This window comes from Loxodonta africana, chromosome 3 (assembly GCF_030014295.1).
Source record: "Loxodonta africana isolate mLoxAfr1 chromosome 3, mLoxAfr1.hap2, whole genome shotgun sequence".
NCBI lineage: Eukaryota > Metazoa > Chordata > Mammalia > Proboscidea > Elephantidae > Loxodonta > Loxodonta africana.
In genome coordinates, this window is record NC_087344.1 from 5391191 (window position 1) to 5419008 (window position 27818).

The 27818-nt window shown below is 43.0% G+C and overlaps 1 protein-coding gene across 1 annotated transcript; it reads right to left on the bottom strand.

Moving 5' to 3' along the window:
* LOC104845433 (zinc finger protein 14-like) lies at positions 1–27818 on the bottom strand. The gene is made up of 4 exons (XM_010601243.3): positions 27709–27818; positions 8565–8691; positions 7122–7302; positions 1–6768 (listed from the first exon to the last, which is right to left on the bottom strand). Exons 1-4 carry the CDS (start codon positions 27709–27711, stop codon positions 5472–5474), a joined length of 1608 nt encoding a protein of 535 aa, XP_010599545.1. The 5' UTR covers positions 27712–27818; the 3' UTR covers positions 1–5471.

Here is a 27818-nt window from a genome sequence, read left to right on the forward strand (position 1 = left end):
AAAGTTGCTCCTGAACACAGAGTAGCTAAACCAAATGGAAGAAATGAATAAGTAAAAGAGCTGAACAGAAGATTTCAAAGAGTGGCTTGAGAAGGCAAGGTATTATAATGACATGTGCAAAGACCCAGAAGTAGAAAACCAAAAGGGAAGAACTCGCTTGACATTTCTCAAGCTGAAAGAACTAAAGAAAAAATTCAAGCCTTGAGCTGCAATAGTGAAGGATTCTACAGGGAAAATATTAAACAACACAGGAAGCATCAAAAGAAGATGGAAAGAATACACAGAGTCTCTGTACCAAAAAGAATTGGTTGATGTTCAACCATTTCAGAAGGTAACATATGATCAGGAACCGATGGTACTGAAGGAAGAGGTCAAAGCTGCACTGAAAGCACTGACGAAAAACGAGGGTCCAGGAATTGACAAATAGCAACTAAGATGAAGCACTTACTGATGAAGATCACAGACCACAGCCTTCAGTACGGATTACACCTCAGCATAAAGAAAACAAAAATCCTCACAACTGGACCAATAAGCAATATCACAATAGAGAAAAGATTGAAGTTGTCAAGGATTTCATTTCACTTGGATCCACAATTAACGCTCATGGCAGCAGCAGTCAAGAAATCAAACGATGCATTGCATTGGGCAAATCTGCTGCAAAAGACCTCTTTAAACTGTTAAAAAGCAAAATGTCAGCTTAAAGACTAAGGTGAGCCTAACCCAAGCCATCGTGTTTCCAATTGCCTCATGTGCATGCGAAAGCTGGACAATGAATAAGAAAGACCGAAGAACTGACACCTTTGAATTATGGTGTTTGCAAAGAACACTGAATATAGCATGAACTACCAAAAGAACAAACAAATCTGTCTTGGAAAAAGTACACCCAGAATGCTCTTTAGAAGCAAGGATGGTGAGACTTCACCTCACATACTTTGGATATGTTATCACGAGGGATCAGTCCCTGGAGAAGGACATCATGCTTGATAACGTAGGGGGTCAGTGAAAAAAGAGGAAGACCCTCAATGAGATGAATTGACACAGTGGCTGCAACAATGGGTTCAACCGTAACAATAATCATGTTGATGGCGCAGGACAGGGCAGTGTTTCGTTCTGTTGTACACAGGGTCACTATGAGTCAGAACCCACTCGATGCCACCCAACAACAACAAACCTATCCAGAGATGTAAAAGACTTACACAATGAAAACTACCAATCATTTTGATCAGGGCCACAATAGATGGATCTTGATAGAATGGGAGAAAAGGGTGGAACAGAACCTCAAATTCTTGAAAAATCCAGACCTATTGGACCAGTTAAGACTAGAGGATCCCTGAGACTATTGCCCTGAGATACTCTTTAAACCTTAAACCAAAACTATTCCAAGGTCACCTTTTAGCTAAATAAGAGATTGGCTCACAAAATAAAGAGTATCATTCAAGAGTACTGCACTCTTTTAAAAAATCATCTATATGAGAATAAGTGGTCAACAATTACTCTCAAACAAAGAGGAGAAGGTAAGGGTGCAGGGAAACTAGATTACTAGAAATGAACCTACCAGAATGAGAATGTTCACACATTGTGAAAAATGTAACCAAGGTCACTAAACAATTTGTATAGAAATTGTTGAACAGGAACCTAATTTGCTGTGTAAACTTTCAGTAAAAACACAATAAAATATTATTTAAAAGAAAACAACAAGATAGATGGGACCTAGCATGATCCTAATGTATTGGCGTTGCTAGGCACTGGCCAGACATTCACAGACAAGGTGTCATCTGTTGAACACAAACAGCTTCATGAAACGCCAGTATGAGACATGGCTACTCTGTGACCATGATGGGTCAGGACAAAAGCATGGCCACTCCATAATGATCTCTGAGCAGATAGAGAAACCAGGACATCATCTAAAGCACAAAAAAGACCAACCAAGTTCTATCCTGGCCAACGGGGTGACTGCTGCCCCTTTCCAGTAACAGCTACCTATAACGTTGGAAAAATAGACGGAAGCTCCATGAGTTACAATCAACCAGTTGCTCTCGAGTGGATTGTGACTCATGGAACTTCAGTCTGTTTTCCTAACATTGTAGATACAAATTATTAAGATTCCCATTCACGGAATTACGCGCCTTTCCTGATTGCTTCCAACCCAGTGAAAAGCTCTAATTTGTTGTACCTTCCCCAAAACGGCCAAACACCCTCCAAAGTCTTAGAAGACCCTCCTACTGAGACACCCAAGGTCACCTGAAGGCATGTGCTTCCTGCCTTTGCAGTAACTCAGGAGTCTCAACTTTGTTTGCCCATCGTGGATGTGTTCCTGGTGTTCTTTGGCTGGAGGACATTGGCATGAGCAATATTTTCACTATTAGCAATGAATATAAAGTCATTTTAATGGAAAAAGATGGGAACGATACAGGAATTAGAGAAAAACACACCAGAAAGAAAAATGTGAAAAGGTGTATTATTTAGTACTATTAACCTAGAACATAATTAAAAAAAAAAAACAGAAATAATCACAAGGGTGAATTACCAATCCATAATCAGGATAGAATATTTTGATATACCATCTCAGCTAATGAAACATAAAACATAACAATGACATTTGTAGCTATAAAACAGATTTTAAAACCTAGGTAAGATTTTCTAGGAAACATGTACAGAACTATGTCTGATGAAAAAATGCTAATAGTTTTCTATCACACATAAAAAATCAAAGGAATTAAACACTGGGTTACCACATAAAAAAGTGAAAGTAATCAAATATGTTAGATTTATCACTTAGAGATGGCATTCAGTTGCAACAGAAAACTCTCATGACTTGCCAAACATATTTCAAATGATAATTTCAATCATGCAAATGTCAGAAACAATCAGTCCATGGTCAGTGCAGCCTCCTAACAAAGCCATCAGATCACTACGTTTCCTGCATTTTTGGCAGCAGCATTAAATCTGTCATGGTGGAATCTGGGACTAGAACTATGTATTGCAGGAACAAGGTGCTTACAAGATCACATGACATGAAAGAGCTGGTGATGAAAGGGTTCAGAGGATAAGAGATCACTCACTACAACAGCCTGAAGCAATGTGTACCTGAGCAACAAAGAAGGTACCTTCTGGAAAAGCCAGCAGAAGCTGCTGCCTAGGAGGGAACCAAAGTCAAACACCCAATGTGTGGTTTGAGCTGTTCTTAAGTGATGAAGCCAGACGTCAAAGATGAGCTGTAACCTAGGCTACCAGGTTCCTATGCATCTCTCTCTCCTGATGGCTCAACAGAACGGAGAGGAATGGCTTCTTCACTTCTGCCTTCCAACGCTCACTTGTGCACCTTCCCCTTCTCATGAACTTTAACCCAGAACCACAAACAGAGACTCTGGGAGATGTAGCTCCCAAATTTACCCATGATGACAGTTGTGGTGAAAGGAGTTCCTTTATGTGGTCTTTTGCCTTGGTTCTTTGGAAAAACAGCTTGAGAGAGTTTTCCCCTAAGCCCTGAGGAGTTACAGTTGCCCTAGTTTCCTACCCCAGAGGGTGTGTTACTTTTATCCAGGTTGATTGACATTTCTTGTGATTGGTATGCACCCTGCAGGGATTGGTCTATAGATTATGCACATAAGGTGAGTTGTGGCCCAGCCTTGCCTACTATTCAAATGAAGTGTCTGTGTCCTACAGAGAGGGGATTTGTCCGTTTGTGGCCCCCACAGGGAAAGGCCATGCCTTGAAATTGACAAGAAGTTGCGTGTGTATATATCTGTATGTGTTTATATATATATATACACATATATATATGTACAGCAAGCCCCAGAGAGGTCTTTACAGAGACAGAAAGAAGCAGGAAGACAGGCAGAAGGAAGAAAGAAAAGATGCAGAGAGAGAGGGGAGGCAAGGACCCCCCTAAAAGAGCTGTAATATTGGTCAAGAGCTGTAACACTGAAGACAGCAAGAGGGCTAGGAGGGGCCCAGGAGCAGAGGTGGTGGTGACAGATGGCAGGGCCAAGAGGAGCCTGTCCTCAAGAGGCTAAAAGTAAGTCTGCATGGTCAAGAGAAGTTCAGAGAGCTATCCTGCATTAAGAAGTGAGAGTTTGTCTGAATGCTTCTTGATCCTCATCCTGAGTTGTAGCCTGCTGATCCTGACCCCAAATTGTACCCTGTTCCTTAATAAACCACTTAATTGTAAGCATGGTCTGTGAGTCACGTGTGGCCATTGCCACGGATTATCAAACCCAGCAAAATAGTAGCCTGTGGCATGGGGTAGGCAGCTAGTGTCAGAACTGGTAAAGGTTGGGGAGTGGAGGTATGTCTCACCTTCACTTCATGGGAATCAGCTTTATACTGATGGTGATTCTCATCATTTCCCTTTGTGAAGTTAGACAGATACTGATGCTATTACTACTAATATTATTACCCCCACCCTTTTAGAACAATGAAATTCAGTAGAACCACCTGTACCCTAGCTTTCATCTTTATGCTACAAGGTTTCTCAACTCAATGCATCATGTCAGATTTCCAACCAAGGTCAAGGACAGTGAACAAAGCTCAAAATATGAACATAACTTACACAAAGCTGTCCTCTTTCAATATCTTCTTCCAGTTTCTAATTTGTTATAAAAATGGTATGTGGTATTGACTAGAAACAAACAAATGTTTGAGATATGCCTTCTAATACTAAAGAATGAAGGGGAAGGTACATATCAAGTCAGCCAATTCCAGTATCTTCAACAGTAAACCAGAAAAGAAATTTGAACAATACCAAAGTCTCATATCATCACTACATATTAGAAACATAATGGAAAGTAGGAATCAGAAACTTTTCATGTAAAATTATACCACGATGCACATTGAAAAAAAAAAAACCTCTGGGTCCAAAAGACATTGTAATGCAAATGAGACATGTTTTATATTACTGTACAATTAAAGTTTTATATAACAACAAAAAATATATATATCTATATAGCTGAAAAATTACATAAAAACCAAAAACCAAACCAGCTGCCATTAAGGCAATTCCAACTCATGGGGCCCCATGGGTTTCATAATAGAACTGCACTCTATAGGGTTTTGAACAGCTGATTTTGTGGAAATACATTGTGAGGGCTCTCTTCCAAGGTGCCTCTGCATGGATTGGGACCACCAACCTTACAGTTAATAACTGAGCGCCTGTTTAACCATTTGCCGTACCCAGGGACATAGAAGGATATTTATTATCCTATTTATATTAGAAACATAAACTAGAAATCAATACACAAGAGATCCATATTAAGGATGAGGCACTTAAAAAAGCAATATCATGTCTATAAAAACTTAAAGGATTTCACTCCTACTCTTCAGTTTTCATATACAAATAAGAGAATTGATATACCTGTAGGTTTTCCCATGTTCTTTACATTGATAAGGATTTTTTTTTTTCCAGTGTGTGTTCTTGTGTGTAAAACAAGGCTTTCAAGGTGACTAGAGTCTTTCTAACATGCCTTGAATCCTTAAGGTTTCTCTCCAGTGTGTTTTCTCAGATGTTCTTTAAGAGATTCGGGATACTTGTAGGCTTTCCCACACTGCTTACATTCATAGGGTTTCTCACCAGAGTGCATTCTCATATGTAATCGTAGGGAGTTACGCCAAGGGAAGGCTTTCCCACATTCTTTACATTCAAAGGGTTTCTCGCCAGAGTGCATTCTCAGATGTTGTCGTAGGGAGGCAAACCAAGGGAAGGTTTTCCCACATTCTTTACATTCATAGGGTTTTTCTCCAGTGTGTGTGCTCATGTGTTGTCTAAGGTTTGCAGACATACTGTAGACTTTTCCACATTCCTTACATTCATAGGGTTTCTCTCCACTGTGCATTTTCACATGTATTCGAAAGTATTTGGGACAACGGAAACCTTTTCCACATTGCTTACATTCATAAGGTTTCTGTTCACTGTGTGTTTTCTCATGTCCGTGAAGGGCAGAGTAACAAGTGAAGGCTTTTCCACACTGCTTACATTTATAGGGTTTCTCTCCAGTATGTGTTCTCTCATGTTCTTGAAGGGATGAGTAAAAAGTGAAGGCTCTCCAACAATACTTACATTCATAGGGTTTCTCTCCAGTGTGCATTCTCACATGTTCTCGAAAGTATGTGGGACAACTGAAGGCTTTCCCACATTCCTTACATTCATAGGGTTTCTCTCCACTGTGCCGTCTTAAATGTAATTTAAGGGAGGAGGAATGCATAAAGGTTTTCTCACATTGGTTACACTCATAGGGTTTCTCGTCAGAGTGTGTTTTCATATGTGCTTGTAAGGAGTTGGGCCAATTGAAGGCTTTCCCACATTGTTTACATTCAAAGGGTTTCTCTCCAGTGTGTGTTCTTACATGGCTTTCAAGGTATGAGAGAACCATGAAGCCTTTCCCACATTGCTTACATTCGTAGGGTTTCTCTCCACTGTGCATTTTCACATGTTTTTGAAAGTATTTCGGACAAATGAAGACTTTGCCACACTGCTTACATTCATTAGGTTTCTCTCCACTGTGTATTTTCATGTGTTGTTGAAAGTATCTGGGACAACTGAAACCTTTGCCACACTGCTTACATTCATAAGTTTTCTGTTCACTGTGTTTTTTCTCATGTCCATGAAGGGAGGAGTAACAACTGAAGGTTTTCCCACACTCTTTACATTCGTAAGGTTTCTCTTCACTGTGACGTCTTAAATGCAGTTTAAGGGAGGAGAAATGCATAAAGGTTTTCCCACATACTTCACATGCAGGGATTTTCTGTCCTCTGTGACCACTTACACGTTCCCTAAAGATAAGGAACAAGTGAAATGATTAGTACAACTACATATTTCCCATTCTCGGTGAATGAGGATGTTTTCTACATTTTCTGCATTTTTCAAAGTGGAACAACCTGAATACTTGGCTGAGAGCTTGAATAAAGCCATCGCTTCCACACTGTTTCTTACTGTGTGGGTTCCTGACCATTGTTTCCAACTGAAATATGTTTCAGACCCTCAATATCTACATCACATTTATGCAAATGTTATCATGTGAAAACTCTGGGTACACAATTGTTTAGCTACATTTACACTTCTTTAATTTCGAGAAAGTCTAACATTCTCCTGGGACACTCCTTCCTCTTGTATAAATGCCACTCACCTTGAATGCTTCTTCTGGATTTGGGGCTGATCTTCAATGTTATGAAGTTTCCTTTTTTCTTCCAAATCAGACAAGGAATCCTTTGTCATGAAATTTTTTCTTTCCTCATCATTGGAGATTTCATTTCCAAATATATCCTGCTGAGGACTTGAACCAGTGGTTTTAACTTGAATACACCAATCTGCAAAAATTGGTAACACAATATAATTTCTTGGGGAAATAGGAAAGAAAAACAACCATTTATGGATTTCTTTTCATATACTGATGAAGAACTGTGAGCAAATTTTATAAGGAATTATGGACACATAAGCAAAGGAAAACTCTGAGGACTTTGACAAAAACAAGCAAAATGGGTCAAAATGGCAGCCTATTCACTAAGAAGCCAGTTGCTGCAGTCATCCTCATCATGTCACAGTAGAACTGTGATCCATAAGGTTTTCAATGGCTGATGTTTTGGAAGTAGGTCACCAGGACGTTCTTCCAAGGCACCTCTGGGTAGACTCAAGCCTCCAATCTTAGCGGCCAAGTGCATTAACAGTTTGTGTTACCCAAGGACTCCATCTAATAAGAAATATTACACTTCCAAAAAGACGTAGACTGGTATTGATATAAAGAGGATATCATCGGACAGCAAACTAGGGAGGAAATGAGCAAAGTGCACATGCTCAAATCCTATCTTTAAAGAGGAAATAGGAAAGTCTTTCCCTGGGAAGAAGCAAAGTGTGAGGATGGATGAAAACTGAAAGAAGACAGATAAATACAAAGTACTTTCTACTAGACATCTTTGGGAACACTTATCCCCAAAATTAACTTCATCCTTCTCAAAGACTAATTTATTTTTCTAATTGATATTTCCAAATATAATCCTGTTAATAAAAATCATCTTCATTCCTAAGGTTCTTGCCTTCCTGGTGCTCACAAGCATAGATGCCCTAGACAAGTCCTCCCTCCACTATCCCCAAGTCCCACTGGGGGAATCACATGGGAATGTGTGGCTGACGCCCTGTTAATGGAACAAAGCTCATGATCAGGGAGGACTAAGAAGGGCAATAACTATTTCCATGAGATGGACCAATACTTTGAAAGATGGATAAGAGTAGGTTCAACTGCAGCAAAATTACCGTGTTAAATGTGGATTAGTCAGAGTATAACTCTCACAGGGGTGAAAACCACAAAGCTTCTCTCTGTGTGCCATACGAGACTATGCCCAAACTTAGAAACTTAGGGAGCCTTGAGATTGTAACCATGAGAAATAAAAAGTCGGTTTAATGCATAAAACTCTGCTTTCATGGAAAAGCTCTCTGACCTCATGTCCCAAGAGGTCTGAGACTGTGTCTGTCTTTTCTCTAACACATTCCCATTCCTCAGCCCAAATAAAAAACGACAATGTGGGAGATATATTTGTTCCACAAAAGACAAGTGAAAGAATGATGTCATCCTTACCTACTGAGGCCAAGTTCCAGAAGGTTTCCAGCATCACATCTTTGTAGAGATTCCTCTGAGAAGCACTCAGCAAAGCCCACTCTTCCTGGGTGAAGTTTACAGCCACATCCTCTAAGACCACCGAGTCCTAAAAGAGCCCACATATTGTTTCAGCAACGCACCATCTTCCCAGTGTGTGCAAGAGGATGGGGGAGGCTGCCAGCCTGGGGTACTGGACTTATTCACAGGATGCTGAACCATAGAAAATCAGCATTCTTGTGGGAGACGCTAATCATTAATGCAATAAGATACAATATACTCTGTAATGGTAAGTGCTTTCAAAATATGATGTGTGACAACAATGAATGATATATACTTAGGCTCACATCATTAAAACTCATTATTTTTAGTGATATTGGGCAGATTCTGGGGCAAGGTAAAGACTAACTAAATCAACATTCAGAAAACACTGGAAATAGACATTCACTTTGTTGAGATACTGTTTTCTTATCAGATACAAAGAACTGGAACCAGAATTTCTGGGTGATGCAAATACTTAGGGTACTTTTTTTTTTTTTAATTTTTTATTGTACCTTAAGTGAAAATTTACAAACCAAGTTGGTCTCTCACACAAAAATTTATATACACCTTGCTATATACTCCTAGTTGCTCTCCCTCTAATGAGACAGCACACTCCTTCCCTCCACTCTATTTTCATGCCCATTCGGCCAGCTTCTCACCCCCTCTGCCCTCTAATCTCTTCTCCAGACAGGAGCTACCCACATAGTCTCATGTGCCCAGTTGATCCAAAGAGCTCACTCTTCACCAGTATCATTTTCTATCCCCGCCTGAAGAGTTGGCTTTGGGAATGGTTCCTGTCTTGTGCCAACAGAAGGTCTGGGAACCTTGACCTCCAGGGTCCTTTTAGTCTCAGTCGGACCATTAAGTCTGGTCTTTTTACGAGAACTTGGGCTCTGCATCCCACTACTCTCCTGCTCCCTCAGGGGTTCTCTCTTGTGTTCCCTGTCAGGGCAGTTATCGGTTGTAGCCAGGCATCATCTAGTTCTTCTGGTCTCAAGCTGATGTAGTCTCTGGTTTATGTGGCCTTTTCTGTCTCTTGGGCTCATAACTACCTTGGTCTTTGGTGTTCTTCATTCTCCTTTGCTCCAGGTGGGTTGAGACCCACTGATGCATCTTAGATGGCCGCTTGCTAGCATTTAAGACCCCAGAAGCCACTCTCCAAAGTGGGATGCAAAATGTTTTCTTAACAGATTTTATTATGCCAATTGACTTAGATGTCCCCTGAAACCATGGTCCCCAGACCCCTACCCCTGCTATGCTGGCCTTCAAAGCGTTCAGTTCATTCAGGAAACTTCTTTGTTTTTGGTTTAGTCCATTTTGTGCCGACCTCTCCTATATTGTGTGTTATCTTTCCCTTCACCTAAAATAGTTCTTATCTACTGTTTAATTAGTGAAAACCTGTCTCTCTCCCTCCCTCCCCACCCTCGTAACCATCAGAGAATATCTTCTTCTCTGTTTAAACTATTTTTCGAGTTCTTGTAATAGTGGTCTCATACAATATTTGTCCTTTTCCAACTGACTGATTTCACTCAGCATAATGCCTTCCAGATTCCTCTATATTATGTTTCACAGATTCATCATTGTTCTTTATCGATGCGTAGTATTCTATTGTTGTGAATATACCATAATTTATTTATCCATTCATCCGCTGATGGGCACCTTGGTTGCTTCCATCTTTTTGCTATTGTAAACAGTGCTGCAGTGAACATGGGTGTGCATATATCTGTTCATGTAAAGCCTCTTATTTCTCTAGGATATAGCCCAAGGAGTGGGGTTGCTGGATCATATGGTAGTTCTATTTCTAGCTTTTTAAGGAAGCCCCAAATCAATTTCCAAAGTGGTTGTACCATTTTACCTTCCCACCAGCAGTGCGTAAGTGTTCCAGTCTCTCCACAATCTCTTCAACATTTATTATTTTGTTTTTTGGATTAATGGCAGCCTTGTTCGGGTGAGACTGAATTTCATTATAGCTTTGATTTGCAGCTATCTAATGGCTAATGATCATGAGCACTTCCTCATGTATCAGTTAGCTACCTGAATGTCTCCTTTAGTGACGTGCCTGTTCATATCCTTTGCCCGTTTTTTAATTGGGTTGTCTTTTTGTAGTTGAGTTTTTGCAGTATCATGTAGATTTTAGAGATCAGACGCTGATCAGAAATGTCATAGCTAGAAACTTTTTCCCAGTCTGTATGTAATCTTTTTACTCTTTCGGTGAAGTCTTTGGATAAGCATAGGTGTTTGAGTTTTAGGAGCTCCCAGTTATCTAGTTTCTCTTCTGCATTGTTAGTAGTGTTTTGTATACTGTTTATGCCATGCATTAGGGCTCCTAGCATTGTTAGGGTACGTTTTTGATACTGCTCAATTTCAACAAGTCCGATGTACAGGCAACAGAGTCACAGGGCTGGCCTGGTCCCCTCAGATCCTGCAGAGGCAGAGAAAAGTCACCTCCCAGGATGATGAGGACACTGTGGACAAAGCGGGAGGCCAGGGCCCTACGGCCTGGCAACACCTGTCAGGTATGAGGAACACCTGGTTCCTGTAGAATTCACCAGACCAGCAAGTCCTCTCAAATCAATAGCCGAGCGCCAGAATTAGAAGAAGGTGGTACCAAAAGGAGAGCCTCGGAAGGGTCTGATCCTAATGTAGCCCAAGGTGATTTTAATGGGCAAAAAATCATACCTAGTTAATACCTTTAGAGCGATAAGGGAGAACACCACCCCATGAAATAAAAAGCAACCAAATGGGAAAAAAATTACAGATTGTGAAAACAAAAAATATGATTCAAGAACTTTAATGAAAAAAATCCCACCTTTATCAGCCACCAAGAAGGGACTGCTACTTCAACTGAAGTTGGGTAACAGGCAGATACAGCTAACTCCATAAGGTAAAAAGATAACAATAGGTCTCTAAAGAAATTAAAAGGAAGGGATTAAAATATATAAAAGCAGAAAAACCACACACGCACACACACACACAAAAACCATTGCTGTCAAGTCGATTCTGACTCATAGTGACCTAATAGGTCAGAGCAGAACTGCCCCATAGAGTTTCCAAGGAACTGCTGGTGGGTTCAAACTGCTGACCTTTTGGTTAGCAGCTGAAGGCTAAACTGCTCCGTCACCGTGGCTCCAAAAGAAAGCGGAAGAGAAGGAAAAAAACCTGTAAAACCCATGAGGGTTAAATAGGTAGCCTACGCATCAATTGGAAGATATGCGTGTTTTCACCCTTCAAAAAAAAAAGCAAAAGCCGTTGAGTTGATTCTGGCTCATGGTGACCCAATAGGACAAAGAAGAACTGCCCCACAGAGCTTCCATGGAGCAGCTGGTAGATTCGAGCTGCTGACCTTTTTTGGTTAGAAGCCAACTGCAACATTACAGAAGTAAGTCCCCCCTGATTCTCCCAAGCTCAATTCCCCTTTAAAATTAAACTTCGTCTGAGCTGGGCATCCCTGTTACTGCAAAACTTAAACCCTGGACTCACTTGATCCTAAGAAAGACCAAATTAAATTCACTGAGGAATTTAAAATTTTGTTGGAACCTATTATCCCAGCCTTACCTGATCCCTATCAACTAGTTCACATGCTCGCAAGGCTAACTGATGCTCGTGGACAAACCAAACGCCAGTTGGAACAGCCATCAGAAAGATCTTAAAGACCACAGCTCCCATGCAAGTAGGGAAGCACTTAAAAGGCCCAGGGAAACTGAGCAGTCTTTTAACAGCCATCACTGAGAACTTTTCTAAAACAATTGACTAGACTATTATCCAGTCCTGCAAACAAAAAAGATGAAAGTGTGGGGAACTGCAGGGACAGAGCTGAAGAAACTTTAAGAGAACATTTAAGCAAAAAAACTACCCCAGACACAACAGCAGCTTTGCCTGCCCATAAATAGATTAAAGCCTGAAATTAGAGACCTGATTAGCAAAAATCAGAGTGGGAAGTCACATGCTTAGCTGAATATTTGGAAAGGGCCCTAAAAAGCAAAAGAAATGGTTAGGCCGACTTTTAGCTCCTCAAATCTAGTAAGTACAACAGCTTAAATGTCATCAGCCTTTAGAACACAACTCTAAACCCAATCTCATCAACACCAAAACTTATTGATATTACAAGAAAAAGGGACGTTAGAAAAAAAAAAAACAGTCTATACTTAAAAAAAAAAAAAGTTTTTTTTTTTCTTTTTATACTTAGAAAGCCCAGTGCTCCCCAGTGTTGACAAAGCTCCGAAGAAAATACCAGTGGACTGTTTCTTCTACATCCTTTAAATCACCAAGGAGAAACTAAGATTCTCCTAATGGGGGATCTTACACTTCTCATAGACTCAGGAGCAACTGTGTCCACTTTCAACTCCACTGCTTTATGCCAACTTCTTCGTCAGAAGGCTAAAACCGTATCAGTAGGAAGTATTTCTAGTCGAGTACAAAAGAACCCCCTAGTCGAGCCCCTAGTTACCCTAGTTAGGCCACTAACCCAAAGAACATATCTGCTTTTTATAGAATTCTTCTCCTGCAAGCCTCCTAGGGAGAGACCCCTTTCTCAAAGGAATTGTAAAAGAAACTCCTCCCTAGAGGGCACTACCTTAGAAATGCCCGACGAACTGCTTCCTTTAAGTTTGTTACAATCTCAACTATCCTAGCAATCCATTCACATCAGTGACCATGTTAACCCAAGTCCCTGAACAATTCCGGGCAAATTCCTCTACCAATATAGGTCGTATACATGGTGCAGATGCTATTAAAATCAGAATCAACCTACTAAGCGTTAGTAAGAGTTGAGCTTATAATTAAAGATTTTTTAAAGAGGGGCCTAAGCATTCCATGCATTAGCCCTTGTAACACTACCCCCATCTTGCCTGTCCTCAAACCTCAGTGGAAGCTGTCGGTTTGTTCAAGACCTTAAGGCTCTAAATATCGCCAGCCCCAGGTTTCCAGTCATCCCTAACTCCGACATCCTCCCGTCTTAAACCCCTAGCAATACAGAACAGTTTGCAGTAGTTGATTCATGCCCAACCTTCTTTAGCACAACAGTGCCTGAAACAGCCAATACCTCTGACCTCACATGGCAAAAATTACAATATTCTCAGACCATCATGCCCAAGATCAGAGAGGCTCCATCCGGTTGTTTACAAGCCCGTCAACAAGGCTTAAAAGGGTTTACAATTTCCTCCGAATCCAAAGCAGCAGCAGTAACAGAGTCCTTGTATTTACCCAGGCAGCTAGCCAATAAGGGACACTAAACATCCAAAAATAAATTACAGTTATCTCAAAAAACTGTCCACTGCCTAAGGCATAATCTGTCAGCTAAAGGCATTTTGCTTTCACCAAATCGGCTCAGAACTATCCAGAATTTCCCAGGCCTGTCGCAAAGAGGCAGCTTGAAGTACTAGTCAGTACTTTCAAATTTCTCTAGTTGCCTCTCCTTTATGTAAACAAAACCATGTGTAGCAGTTCTACTCTGTCCTATAGGGTCTCTAGGAGTCGGAACAGACTCTACGGCAACAGGTTTGTGTTTTTTTTTTTTAATATAAACAAACACAGTCAAGAATTCCAGGACCCCTCCCCTAGACTAGGGGCGATGAAAAGCCTTTTACAGATCTTATGCAAGCCCTCAGCCACCTCCGACTTTAGGCCTGCCAAGTTACACAAACCCTTTTCCTTGTTTGTGCAGGAAAACGGTCAGGACTTCAGAGTACTTACAAGAACAAGGAGAAAAGCAGAAACCTGTTGCCATTATAACTATAATCCAGTTGTGAAAGCCCACCCCCCGTTACTAAAAGGCACCAGCAGCAACTAAGATCATTGACGTTTCAGGCAATATTGTACAAAGAATCACCTCGAATCTTAGGGTTCCACGTGCCATATAACAACAACTAAATGTGTAAAATACCCACCATTTTTCAGCCAGTTGCTTAATCTCTTATAAAATACTCCTGATATTCGCATCCCTGCTGCACGTTCTTACCCTGCCACCCTTGTCCTACCACCCAAAGTGGGGAATCCCCCACGGTTGCATCTCTCTTGTCTCTCAACTTTCCACTCCTGCTCTGATCCAGAAAGGAAACCCAACTGTCAAATTTTGTTCTCAACTCTCTGTAAATGAATCACACCTAAGGCCTACAGAAGGCAAAAAATCAGGCCCTGTAGACCATCACCTCACAATTTTAATTAATTAAACAGGGACTTCCCCAAGGCTTGAGCTGAACTAATGACCTTAACTCATGCTATCAACTAGATGAAGATAAGTCTACCAGTGCATACATTGACACAAGTACCCTTTAGAAGTAGTTCATGATTTTAGTATGTTATAGAAACAAAGATTTCTTAACTCTACTAGCACTCCAATTAAAACGGACCTCAAGTAGCCCAGCTTCTTTTTTTTTATTGGGCTTTAAGTGAAAGTTTACAGCTCAAGTTAGTTTCTCATACAAAAATTTATACACATATTGTTATGTGACCCTAGTTGCTATCCCTATAATGCGACAGCACACTCCTTTCCACCCCGGATTTCCCATGTCCATTCAACCAGCTCCTGTCCCCTTCTGCCTTCTCATCTCACCTTTGGACAGGAGCTGCCCCATTATTCTCACGTATCTACTTGAGCTACGAAGCGCACTCTCCAAGAGTATCATTTTATATCTTATAGTTCAGTCTAATCTTTGTGTGAAGAGTTGGCTTCAGGAATGGTTTTAGTTTGGGGCTAACAAAGAGCCCAGGGGCCATGTCCTCAAGGTCCCTCCAGCCTCGGTCAGACCATTACATCTGGTCTTTTTACTAATTTGAGTTTTGCACCTTACTTTTCTCCTGCTCTGTCACGGACTCTCTGTTGTGTTCCCTGTTAGGGCGATCGTTGGTGGTAGCTGGGCAACATCTAGCTTTTCTGCTCTCAGGCTGATGGGAGTTTCTGGTTTATGTGGCCCTTTCTGTCTCTTGGAAACCGTGGTGGCATAGTGGTGAAATGCTATGGTTGCTAACCAAAAGGTCCACAGTTCAAATCCACCAAACGCTTGTTGGAAACTCTATGGGGCACTTCTACTCTGTCCTATAGTGCTGGTATGAGTCAGAATTGACTCGATGGCAACAGGTTTGGTTTTTTGGGTTTTTCTGTCTCTTGGTAGCCCAGCTTAGTGCCTTCTTGTTAGCTAAGAAAATAGCCATAATAAAGACGGAAATTCATCCCTGCAAAGCAAATCTCAAACACAAAGGCGATACTTTAGCTGGTCATCACGCTAAACTAACTGCTAAAAAAAAAAAAACTGTACTTCCCCTGACTTTATGTAAACTAGGTAAGAGTCCAACCAAAGACCTTACAATAATTAGTAACCCAGTGAGGTGCCTCCACATTACAAAAACGAAGTTATAGTAAAAACTGTACAAAGCTTTAACACAGCCTGGATGACGAACTATTTCCTCCAGAATCTCTAGAACTGCCTCTCTTTTGAGCTTTCCATGAAAGTACACACCATTTAATAAAATAATGTTAATTATGTCCAAATAGTAGTGGAAAAATTGTAATAAAACAGCCCAAAAATGTATTAAAAATGCTTTATTTGTCAAATTCATAATCCAAGAAAAATGCTGCCATAAAGATTAAAGCCTAGAAAACCCTGTGGGGCGGTTCTACTCTGTTGCATGGGGTAGCTTATGAGTGGGAATCAACTCCACAGCATCTAAAAACAACAGACATAAAAAGAGCAACTTAAGCACAGAAGGAAGCAGGCACAAAGGTCAGATGGGCACTATTTGAAGGCGATACAGGATGATGAGTCTACAAGTCCAGGAACTCCGAGGATTGCCTGCAGCTACCAGAAGCTGAAATACAGAAGAAAGGACTTATCCCTACAACCAGCACCCTGATTTCAGACTTTTAGTCTCCCGAAATATGAGAAAACAAATTTTTGTTCTTAAAAACCACCTAGAATAAGAATAGACCACATCTTAGGCCATAAAGCAAGCCTTAGCAGAATCCAAAACACTGAAATATTACAAAGCATTTTCTCTGACCATAAGGCCATAAAAGTAGAAATCAGTAACAGAAAAAGCAGGGAAAAGAAATCGAACACTTGGAAACTGAACAATACCCTGCTCAAAAACGACTGGCTTATAGAAGACATTAAGGATGGAAAGAAATTCATAGAATCCAATGAGAATGAAAACACTTACCATCAGAACCTTTGGGACACAGCGAAAGCAGTGCTCAGAGGTCAATTTATATCAATAAACGCACACATCCAAAAAGAAGAAAGGGCCAAAATCAAAGTATTATCCCTACAACTTGAACAAATAGAAAGAGAGCAACAAAAGAAACCCTCAGGCACCAGAAGAAAGCAAATAATAAAAATTAGAGCAGAATTAAATGAAACAGAAAAACAACTGAAAGAGTTAACAAGTCCAAAACCTGGTTCTTCGAAAAAATTAACAAAATTGATAAACCATTGCCCAAACTGATGAAAGAAAGAACACGAGAGGAAGCAAATAACTCAAATAACAAATGAGATGGGCGATATTACAACTGACCCAACTGAAATTTAAAGAATGATATCAGATTACTATGAAAAATTGTACTCCAACAAATTTGAAAACCTAAAAGAAATGGATGAATTCCTAGAAACACACTGCCTACCTAAACTAACACAGAGGTAGAACAACTAAACAGACCCATAACAAAAGAAGAGATTGAAAAGGTAATTAAAAAACTCCCAACAACAACAACAAAAAAAAGCCCTGGCCCAGAGAGCTTCACTGCAGAGTTCTACCAAACTTGCAGAGAAGAGTTAACACCACCACTGCTAAAGGTATTTCAGAGCATAGAAAGGGCTGGAATGCTCCCAAACTCATTCTATGAAGCCAGGGTATCCCTGATACCAAAACCAAGTAAAGGCTCCACAAAAAAAAATTACAGACCTATATCCCTCATGTACTTAGATGCAAAAATCTTGAACAAAATTCTAGCCAATAGAATTCAACAACATATAAAAAAAAAATTCACCACGACCAAGTGGAATTCATACCAGTTATGCAGGGATGGTTCAACATTAGAAAAACAATGAACGTAATCCATCATACAAATAAACAAAAGACAAGAACCACATGATTTTATCAATTGATGCAGAAAAGGCATTTGACAAAGTCCAACACCCATTCATGATACAAACTCTCAGCAAAGTAGGAATTGAAAGAAAATTCCTCAGCATAATAAAGGGCATTTATACAAAGCCAACAGCCAACACCATCCTAAATGGAAGGAGTCTGAAAGCATTCCCCTTGAGACTGGGAACCAGACAAGGATGCCCTTTATCACCACTCTTATTCAGCATTGTGCTGGAGGTCCTAGCCAGAGCTATGAGGCTAGGTAAAGAAATAAAGGGCATCCACATTGGCAAGGAAGAAGTAAAAGTATCTCTATTTGCAAATGACATGATCTTATACACAGGAAACCCTAAAGAATCCTCAAGAAAACTACTGAAGCTAATAGAAGAGTTCAGCAGAGTATCGGGATACAAGATAAACATCCAAAAATCAGTTGCATTCCTCTATACCAACAAAAAGAACATCAATGAGGAAATCACCAAATCAATATCATTTACAGTAGCCTCCCAGAAGGTAAAATACTTAGGAATAAATCTTACTAGAGATGTAAAAGACCTATACAAAGAAAACTACAAGACACTACTGCAAGAAACCAAAAGAGACCTACATAAGTGGAAAAACATACCTTGCTCATGGATAGGAAGACTTAACATTGTAAAAATGTCTGTTCTACCAAAAGCGATCTATAGATACAATGCAATTCTGATTCAAATTCCAATGACATTTTTTAATGAGATAGAGAAACAAAGCACCAACTTCACATGGAAGGGAAAGAGGACCCGGATATATAAAGCATTACTGAAAAAGAAGAACAAAGTGAGAGCCGTCACTCTACCTGATTTTAGAACCTATTACCACCACAGTAGTCCAAACAGCCTGGTGCTGGTACAACAACAGATACATAAACCAATGGAACAGAATTGAGAATCCAGACATAAATCCACCCACATATGAGCAGCTGGTATTTGACAAAGGCCCAAAGTCAGTTAAACAGGGAAAAGACAGTCTCTTTAACAAATGGTGCTGGCATAACTGGATATCCATCTGCAAAAAAATGAAACAAGACCCACACCTCACACCGTGCAGAAAGTGTAACTTAAAATGGTATGAGGTCCCCCTGTCTCTCCACTCACTTCTCTTTTTTATATCTCAAAAGAGATTGGCTCAAGAGTGGAGAGAAGGTATGTGCTGTCTCAGGGGAGAGCAATTAGGAGTATATAGCAAGGTGTTTATAAATTTTTGTATGGAAGTCCAACTTGATTGGTAAACTTTCACTTAAAGCACCATAAAAATTAAAAAAAAAAAAGAGATTGCCTCAAGACACAACCCACTTGTAGACTGAGTCCTGCCTCATTAAACGTAACTACTGATAATCCTATGTCATCAACATCATAAAGACAGGATTTACAACACACAGGAAAATCACAGCAGGTGACAAAATGGTAGATAATCACACAATATTTTGGGGGGACACAATTCAATCAATGATAGTACCTGTTTTCATTAATCAAAAGAAATCAGAAGATTTTCGCTTTTATGAAAAAAGGTAAAAACCAGAAATATCATTCAGCAGTTGTTTTCCAGGAGCCGTTAAAGAGACAGGGTGCAGCCAGGGTAGCGAGAGGAGCATAGCAAAGACCGCTCCCCGGAACTACACTCCGCATCTCAGTATCAAGCAGTCATAGCTTTCAACCCTGTGTGTGAGTATCTGTACTTTATCTTGATGTATTTTGTGCATCCATTAGCAAGATGTATCTTAAGGTATCAGAAAAGCCTAAGACCCCTGGTAAGGGTGTGTCCTAAGGGTGTCTGTTATTTCGTAGGTTATTTTTGGGGTCTGGGAACACTCAAAAATTTTTCTCATATGCTTAATGTAATTGCTTCTCCACTTTACGGCGTTTCAGCTTACAAAAGCATTCATAGGAATGCTTTACTTTAGGATAACGTGGGAAACCCAAATACCTGTAAGAATGGCTCAAAACCAAACACCTGACACCACAAAATGCTGGCAAGGATATGGAGCAACAGGATCCCTCATTCATTGCTGTGGGAAACGCAAAATGGTACACCCACATTGGAAGCCAGTGTAAGAGTTTCTTACGCAGCTAAGCATAGGCTTGCCGTATCAGTGAAGACTATGTGCACAAAAGAATTTATACACAGATGTCTGCTGTTGTTGATGTTGTTAGGTGCCGCCGAGTCAGTGCCAACTAATAGTGACGCAATGTACAACAGAACGAAACACTGCCCGCTTCCACGCCATCCTCACGATCGTCATGCTTGAGCCCACTGTTGCTCCGACTGCGGCAGTCCATCTTGTTGAGGGTCTTCCTCTCTTTCACTGACCCTCTACTCTGCCAAGCATGGTATTCTTCTCCAGGGACTGGTCCCTCCTGATAACATCTCCAAAGTATATAAGACAAAGTCTCACCATCCTTGCTTCTAAGGAGCTTTCTGGCTGGACTTATTCCAAGACAGATTTGTTTGGTCTTTTGGAAGCCCACCTTATATTCAATATTCTTCACCAACACCACAATTCAAAGAGGTCAGTTCTTCTTCGGTCTTCCTTATTCACTGTCCAGCTTTTGCATGCATATGAGGTGATTGAAAACACCACGGCTTGGGGCAGGGGCACCTTAGTCTTTAAAGCGACATCTTTGCTTTTCAACAAAACATGTTAACAAGGAGGTCTTCTGCAGCAGATTTTCCCAATGCAATACGTCATTTGATTTCTTGACTGCTGCTTCCATGGGTGATGACTGTGGATCCAAGTAAAATGAAATCCTTGACAACTTCAACCTTTTCTCCGTTTATCATGATGTCACTTATTGGTCCAGTTGTGAGGATTTTTGTTTTCTTTACGTTGAGATGCAATCTATACTGAAGGCTGTGGTCTTTGATCTTCATCAATAAATGCTTCAAGTCCTCTTCGCTTTCAGGAAGCAAGGTTGTGTCATCTGCGTATCACAGGTTGTTAGTGAGTCTTCCTCCAATGCTGATGCCCATTTTTCTTCATGTAGTCCAGTTTCTTGGATTATTTGTTCAGCATACAGATTGAATAAGTATGGTGAAAGGATAAAACCCTAATGCATACCTCTCCTGACCTTAAACCACGTGGTATCCCCTTGTTCTGTTCGAATAAGTGCCTCTTGTTCTACATACAGGTTCCTCATAAGCACGATTAAGTGTTCTGGAATTCCCATTCTCTGCAATGTTACCCATAATTTGTCATGCCTCTGCACAGTCAAAAAAAAACACAGGTAAACATCTTTCTGGTATTCTCTGCTTTTAGCCAAGATCCATCTGACATCAGTATGGATATCCCTCGTTACACATCCTCTTCCGAATCCGGCTTGAATTTCTGGCAGTTCCCTGTCAATATACTGCTTCTGAATGATCTTCAACAAAGCTTTACTTGTGTGTGATATCAATGCTGTTGGTTCAATAATTTCTGCATTCTGTTGGATCACCTTTCTTGGGAATGGGCACAAATAGGGGTCTCTTCCAGTCAGAAACCCAGGCAGCTGTCTTCCAAATTTCTTGCCATAGACGAGTGAGCAACTCCATCCCTGCAACCCTTTGCTGAAACATCTCAATTGGTGTTCCATCAATTCTGGGAGCCTTGTTTTTTGCCAATGTCCTCAGTGCACCTTGGACTTCTTTCTTCAGTACTATTAGTTCTTGATCATATGTTACCTCTTGAAATGTTTGAACGTCCACCAATTCTTTTTGGTACAGTGACTCTGTGTATTCCTTCCATCTTTTTTGATGCTTCATTCAATATTTTCCCCATAGAACCCTGCAATATTGCAATTTGAGGGTTAAATTTTTTCTTTCAGCTTGAGAAATGACAAGTGTGTTCTTCTCTTTTGGTTTTCTATCTCCAGATCTTTGCACATGCCATTATCATACATTACTTTGCCTTCTTGAGCCACACTTTGAAATCTTCTGTTCAGTTCTTTTACTTTATCATTTTTTCTGTTCACTTTAGGTACTCAACATTCAAGAGCAAGTTTCAGAGTCTTTTCTTGACATCCATTTTGGCCTTTTCTTTTTTTCCCATCCTTTTAATGACGCCTTGCTTTCTTCAGGTATGATGTCATCTCACAACTCATCTGGTCTTCAGTCATCAGTATTTGATGCATCAAATCTCTTCTTGAGATGGTCTCTAAATTCAGGTGAGATATACTCCAGGTCCTACTTTGGCTCTCATGGACTTGCTCTAATTTTCTTTAGCTTCAACTTAAACTTGCGTATGAGCAATTAATGTTCTCTTCTGCAGGTGGCCCCAGCCTTGTTCTGACTGATGTTATTGAGCTTTTCCATCCTCTCTTTCCACATATGTAGTCGATCTTATTCCTATGTATTCCACCTGGTGAGGTCCACGTGTATAGTCGTTATTTATGTTGTTGAAAAAAGGTATTTGAAATGAAGAAGTTGTTGTTCTTGCAAAATTCTATTACGAGATCTCTCGTGTCATTTCTATCACCAAGGCGACATTTTCCAACTACCAGTCCTTCGTCTTCGTTTCCTACTTGTGCATCCCAATCATCAACAATTATCAATGCATCCTGATTGTATGTTTGTTCAATTTCAGACTGTAGAAGTTGGTAAAAATCTTCAATTTCTTCATCTTTAGCCTTACTGGCTGGTGCATAAATTTGAATAATAGTCGTATTGACTGATCTTCCTTGTAGATGTATGGATATTACCCTATCACTGACAGTGCTGTACTTCAGGATAAATCTTGAAACATTCTTTTTGAAGATGAATGCAACACCACTCCTCTTCAAGTTGTCATTCCTGGCATAGTAGACCATATGACTATCTGATTCAAAATGGCCAGTACCAGTCCATTTCAGCTCATTAATGCCTAGGATATTGATGTTTATGTGTTTCATTTCATTTCTGACAAATTCCAATTTTCCTAGATGCATACTTTGTACATTCCACGTTCCAATTATTAATGGATGTTTGCAGCTGTTTCTTCTCATTTGGAGTAGGACCACATCAGCAAATGAAGTTTACTCCATCCACGTCAGTAAGGTCGAATCTACTTTTAGGAGGCACCTCCTCCCCTGTCCTTTTCTGAGTACCTTCCAACCTGAGGGGCTCGTCTTCTGGCACTATATCAGACAATATTCTGCTGCTACCCATAAGGTTTTCACCGGCCAATATTTTTAGAAGTAGACCACTAGGTCCTTCTTCCTAGTCTGTTCTGGTCTGGAAGGTCCACTGAAACCTGTCCACCAAGGGCGACCCTCCTGGTATTTGAAATACCAGTGTCATAGCTGCCACCATCAGAGCAACACACAAGCCACCAGAGTAAGACAAACTGACAGAGAATTGGTGGATCCCTTATAAATATAAACGCAAAATTCATCAACCAAATACTAGCAAACCAAATTCAGCAACATACACAAAGGATCATACACCATGACCAAAAGGGATTCATCCCAGGAGTAAAAGAGGAATAAAACGTTGGTTCAACATACTTTAAAACAAACAAACAACTCTCCCTGCTCACAGTGTGGAAAAAGCTCCCTCCTCCAGGGCCGACTTCTCACCAGCATGGAACTCTCAACCTGCATCAGTTTAAGGTTCCAACATAAATAAACGCTCAGATGCATAAGCCCTTTCTCCAGGAGTCAGACCCAAAGAAGTCTTTCTCTAAGTCTAACCTTTGCAGACTTTTTCAACTTGCACAAATTACACCCTTGACTCCACCATGTCTGCACAGGCCAAATCCCAACCAACAGAAAACAGCTTCAAGGCAACTACAATTACAACCTCAGAGAGGATGAAACACCCCAAGCACACCTGCACCTGGACCTCCCCCTCCAATGCTACTCCCAGTACAAATAGCTCCTTCTGGGCTGTTGAGTGGCCAGGGCCATCAACAGAGGGAGGGTTCCTAGAAGACCTGCCTGGTCCTTGCTTTACCTCCTTTGCAGACTCAAAGTTGGACTCAGCTTGGAGTCACTGACCTCACTCCAGGCGACACAACAGCTTCAGACTACCACTGGTAAGTTTTGTGAGACAAAGACCCTCAAACCCAGTGTTTGAATAAGGACCCTGCAGAGTCACTCTTTTACCCTCTATTTAAGGATAAAGCGAGGCTGGGAAATCCTAAGGTGCTCTTTTTTTTTTTATTGTTGTAAGATTATATATAACACATTCGCCAATTTAATGGTTTTCACATGTACAGTTTAGTGACATCGATTAACATTAATCCTTTGCAAACTAGCTGCTTCCTAAACAAGAACTCTCCCTCTCCCCCTCCCTCCCTCTCCTGGTGGTGGCTGTTGTGTACCATGGAGTTGCTTCCACTCACAGCAACGCTTGTGACAAAGTAGAACTGTCCCATAGGGTTTTCTTGGCTGTAATCTTTACGGAAACAGATCACCAAGTCTTTTTCCCAAGGAGCTGCTGGGAGGGTTGGAATTGCCGCCCTTTTGGTTGGCAGCCCAGCACTTACCCTGATAAACTTTGGTTTCTATACACCTGCTAAGGCGCTCTTTAAGGCTTCAAAGAACTGGAAAACGCTTATCAGTTTCTGCAAACAGATGTCAGTTAACTATTATCCTCGTAACAGACTATCCTAAGTCAAGCAGTCGGAACCCTTCTGTTTTACAGGTCCCATTTGACAGAATGCGCATTAATCTCTGACGCCCAGATACTAACGGGAAATGGACAATGTACTAGCTGACACACAATATCCAGAGGCGGTGGAAGTGAATGCTCAATAAGGGGTTAATCCGAACCACTCTTGAGCAAACAAGTGAGGGGATGGAGGAATTGTGGTTGTTCTCAGAAAACACACCCAGAGTGTTCCAGGAAGTATCTGAAGAAAATGTTCTCAAAATTTGTTCCCACACTGCTTTCAAGAAATGTATGCAATTAACCAATATGAAAAGAGAATTTCCCTCTTTTACAATAAAAATCACACATTGTCACAAACCCTGTGCCCTGCACAGGAGTGTAACTACTATTCCTATGAATATTTTCAATCCATCTCCGCTTCCGCTGGACTTTAAAGCATGCAATTGTGTGCATTTTCCCGCAATTCTGATGGAAAAGAGAACGTTCCTAAGACACTTCCCCGGCAGCAGTCTCCACTGAGCCCTCAAACAACCCCAGTCAGAGCTAAAAGGGAACCAACTGACCAGGGAAACATACTACCCTCAGCAATGACAACAAAAAAGGCGAAAAGGAATTACTGTTTTACGTTTAGAGGATCCGTGGCCAGAATAAGAAAAGGAACCTGGGCGCTGGGCTGAACGCAGCCAGGATGATCACAGCAGTGGGGGGGGCGAGGGGGGACACTGACCAGGTGCCCCGACCGCCTGCTCTGGACCTACCCTGCCTGCACTGAGCTGTGGGTAGCTCCGGCCCCACGTCTCTGAGCAAACAGGTAGAACACCCCCTCTCATCCACTCATATGACAACGGGGTGGCCACGGTGAGGCCCCAATCCTGTCCTACCGCTGTGCTAAATAAAAATTAATGGCCCTTTGTGCCAAGGGTGACCTTCCCGAGAACCGGTTGTTCTTCAAAGTGTTCTAACGTCAGGGACTTGCCTAGAAAAACAAGCTGACTTGAGGGGTGTTTCTGACTCACCACCCAGACACCACCAATCCCCAACAGACAAGCGTCCCTATAAAGCCAGCAACAGAGAGACCCAGTGCAAGACCCTCCAATTAAAAAAATGTCCGAGACCCAATCACTGTAACTTCCCTACAGAAATTCCCTCGCTGCCTGGAAAAGCCCCACACGCGACCCTTCCCACGTTCAGGGTGGCTGCCCCCTGAGTGTCATCCATTCTCCTCAAACAACCTGTGTGACAGCACCCTAAAAATCTGAGGTGCTTCACATAACTAAGATGGCAGACACAAATTTGAATCACAATCCATTTTGTCCAGATTCCATTTTGTTTAAAGCTCCTGCTTCTAAAAATCTTCATTCTTGTAAAAGGTTAACCGCCTCTTGAGCAAACACAGAGGAAGCAAGAATATGGCCAGAACAGGTGATAAGATATTCCAGGAAATGCACCCAAGAGAAGGAGTCTCGAGACTCCCTTAAAAGCTATTTCTGAAAGAACGTTTGTGATATGTGTAAATACCAGCTAATATGAAGAAAGACTTGTTTGTACCTCTGGATAAAGTACTCTTTCACCAGCCCCAGCAGAGCACTTCGCACTTTCGCTTTGTGCTGCCCAGTTCAGTACGAAGTGCTGCGTTCCTCAATACAACCCACTATTCTCTACTGACAGAGTCGGAACTTAATTTTACACTTTGACAAACCCTCCCACCCACAGCCGACCTGATGGCCTGTCATTGTCTTTGATTTTCCTGTGACACTCCTCCCAGTGCGTCAACCTTTCCTCACAGTCCCCGCTGACCCTCTCCCCTCTGTGTCCACTTCCCCTCAGTCCCCGGTGACACTCTCCCCGCCGTCTCCACCTCTCCTCACAGTCCCCGGTGACCCTCTCGCCTCCGTGTCCACCACCCCTCAGTCCCCGGTGACCCTCTCCCCGCCGTGTCCACTTCCCCTCACAGTCCCCAGTGACCCTCTCCCCTCTGTGTTCACCTCCCCTCAGTCCCCAGTGACCCTCTCTCCGCCGTGTCCACCTCCCCTCACGGTCCCCGGTGACCCTCTCTCCGCCGTGTCCACCTCCCCTCAGTCCCCGGTGACCCTCTCTCCGCCGTGTCCACCTCCCCTCAGTCCCCGGTGACCCTCTCCCCGCCGTGTCCACCTCCCCTCAGTCCCCGGTGACCCTCTCCCCGCCGTGTCCACCTCCCCTCAGTCCCCGGTGACCCTCTCCCCGCCGTGTCCACCTCCCCTCAGTCCCCGGTGACCCTCTCCCCGCCGTGTCCACCTCCCCTCAGTCCCCGGTGACCCTCTCCCCGCCGTGTCCACCTCCCCTCACGGTCCCCGGTGACCCTCTCCCCGCCGTGTCCACCTCCCCTCACGGTCCTCGGTGACCCTCTCCCGCCGTCTCCACCTCCGCTCAGTCCCCGGTGACCCTCTCCCCGCTGTCTCCACCTCCCCTCAGTCCCCGGTGACCCTCTCCCCGCCGTGTCCACCTCCCCTCACGGTCCCCGGTGACCCTCTCCCCTCCGTGTCCACCTCCCCTCACGGTCCCCGGTGACCCCCTCCCCGCCGTGTCCACCTCCCCTCAGTCCCCGGTGACCCTCTCCCCGCCGTGTCCACCTCCCCTCACGGTCCTCGGTGACCCTCTCCCGCCGTGTCCACCTCCGCTCAGTCCCCGGTGACCCTCTCCCCGCCGTGTCCACCTCCTCTCAGTCCCCGGTGACCCTCTCCCCGCCGTGTCCACCTCCTCTCAGTCCCCGGTGACCCTCTCCCCGCCGTGTCCACCTCCCCTCAGTCCCCGGTGACCCTCTCCCCGCCGTGTCCACCTCCTCTCAGTCCCCGGTGACCCTCTGCCCGCCGTGTCCACCTCCCCTCACGGTCCTCGGTGACCCTCTCCCGCCGTGTCCACCTCCCCTCAGTCCCCGGTGACCCTCTCCCCGCCGTGTCCACCTCCTCTCAGTCCCCGGTGACCCTCTCCCCGCCGTGTCCACCTCCCCTCACGGTCCTCGGTGACCCTCTCCCGCCGTGTCCACCTCCGCTCAGTCCCCGGTGACCCTCTCCCCGCCGTGTCCACCTCCCCTCAGTCCCCGGTGACCCTCTCCCCGCCGTGTCCACCTCCCCTCAGTCCCCGGTGACCCTCTCCCCGCCGTGTCCACCTCCGCTCAGTCCCCGGTGACCCTCTCCCCGCCGTGTCCACCTCAGCGAGTCCGGGGCCGCTTCCCCTCACAGGCGCTGGCGTCCCCTCCGCGCAGCCCGCCGGCCCGTGACGAGACCTCGGGGGCCGTCCCCCGTCCTTCTGTCGGTCCCCTCAGGGTGGTGGCCTCCACCCGGGGCCGCGCGCACGGCCGCCTCCAGCCGGTTTGAGCCGGCCCTCCCCTCGCCCAGCCTCGGACACCCGGCCCCGCGCTCACCATGTCCGGCTTCTGCAGACGTGCCGTGGTCCCGTCCGCCGGAACAAGCACTTCCGGAGTCGCGCAGACAGATAATAAACTTTCAATCGTCGTACGCGCCGAGCAGTGAC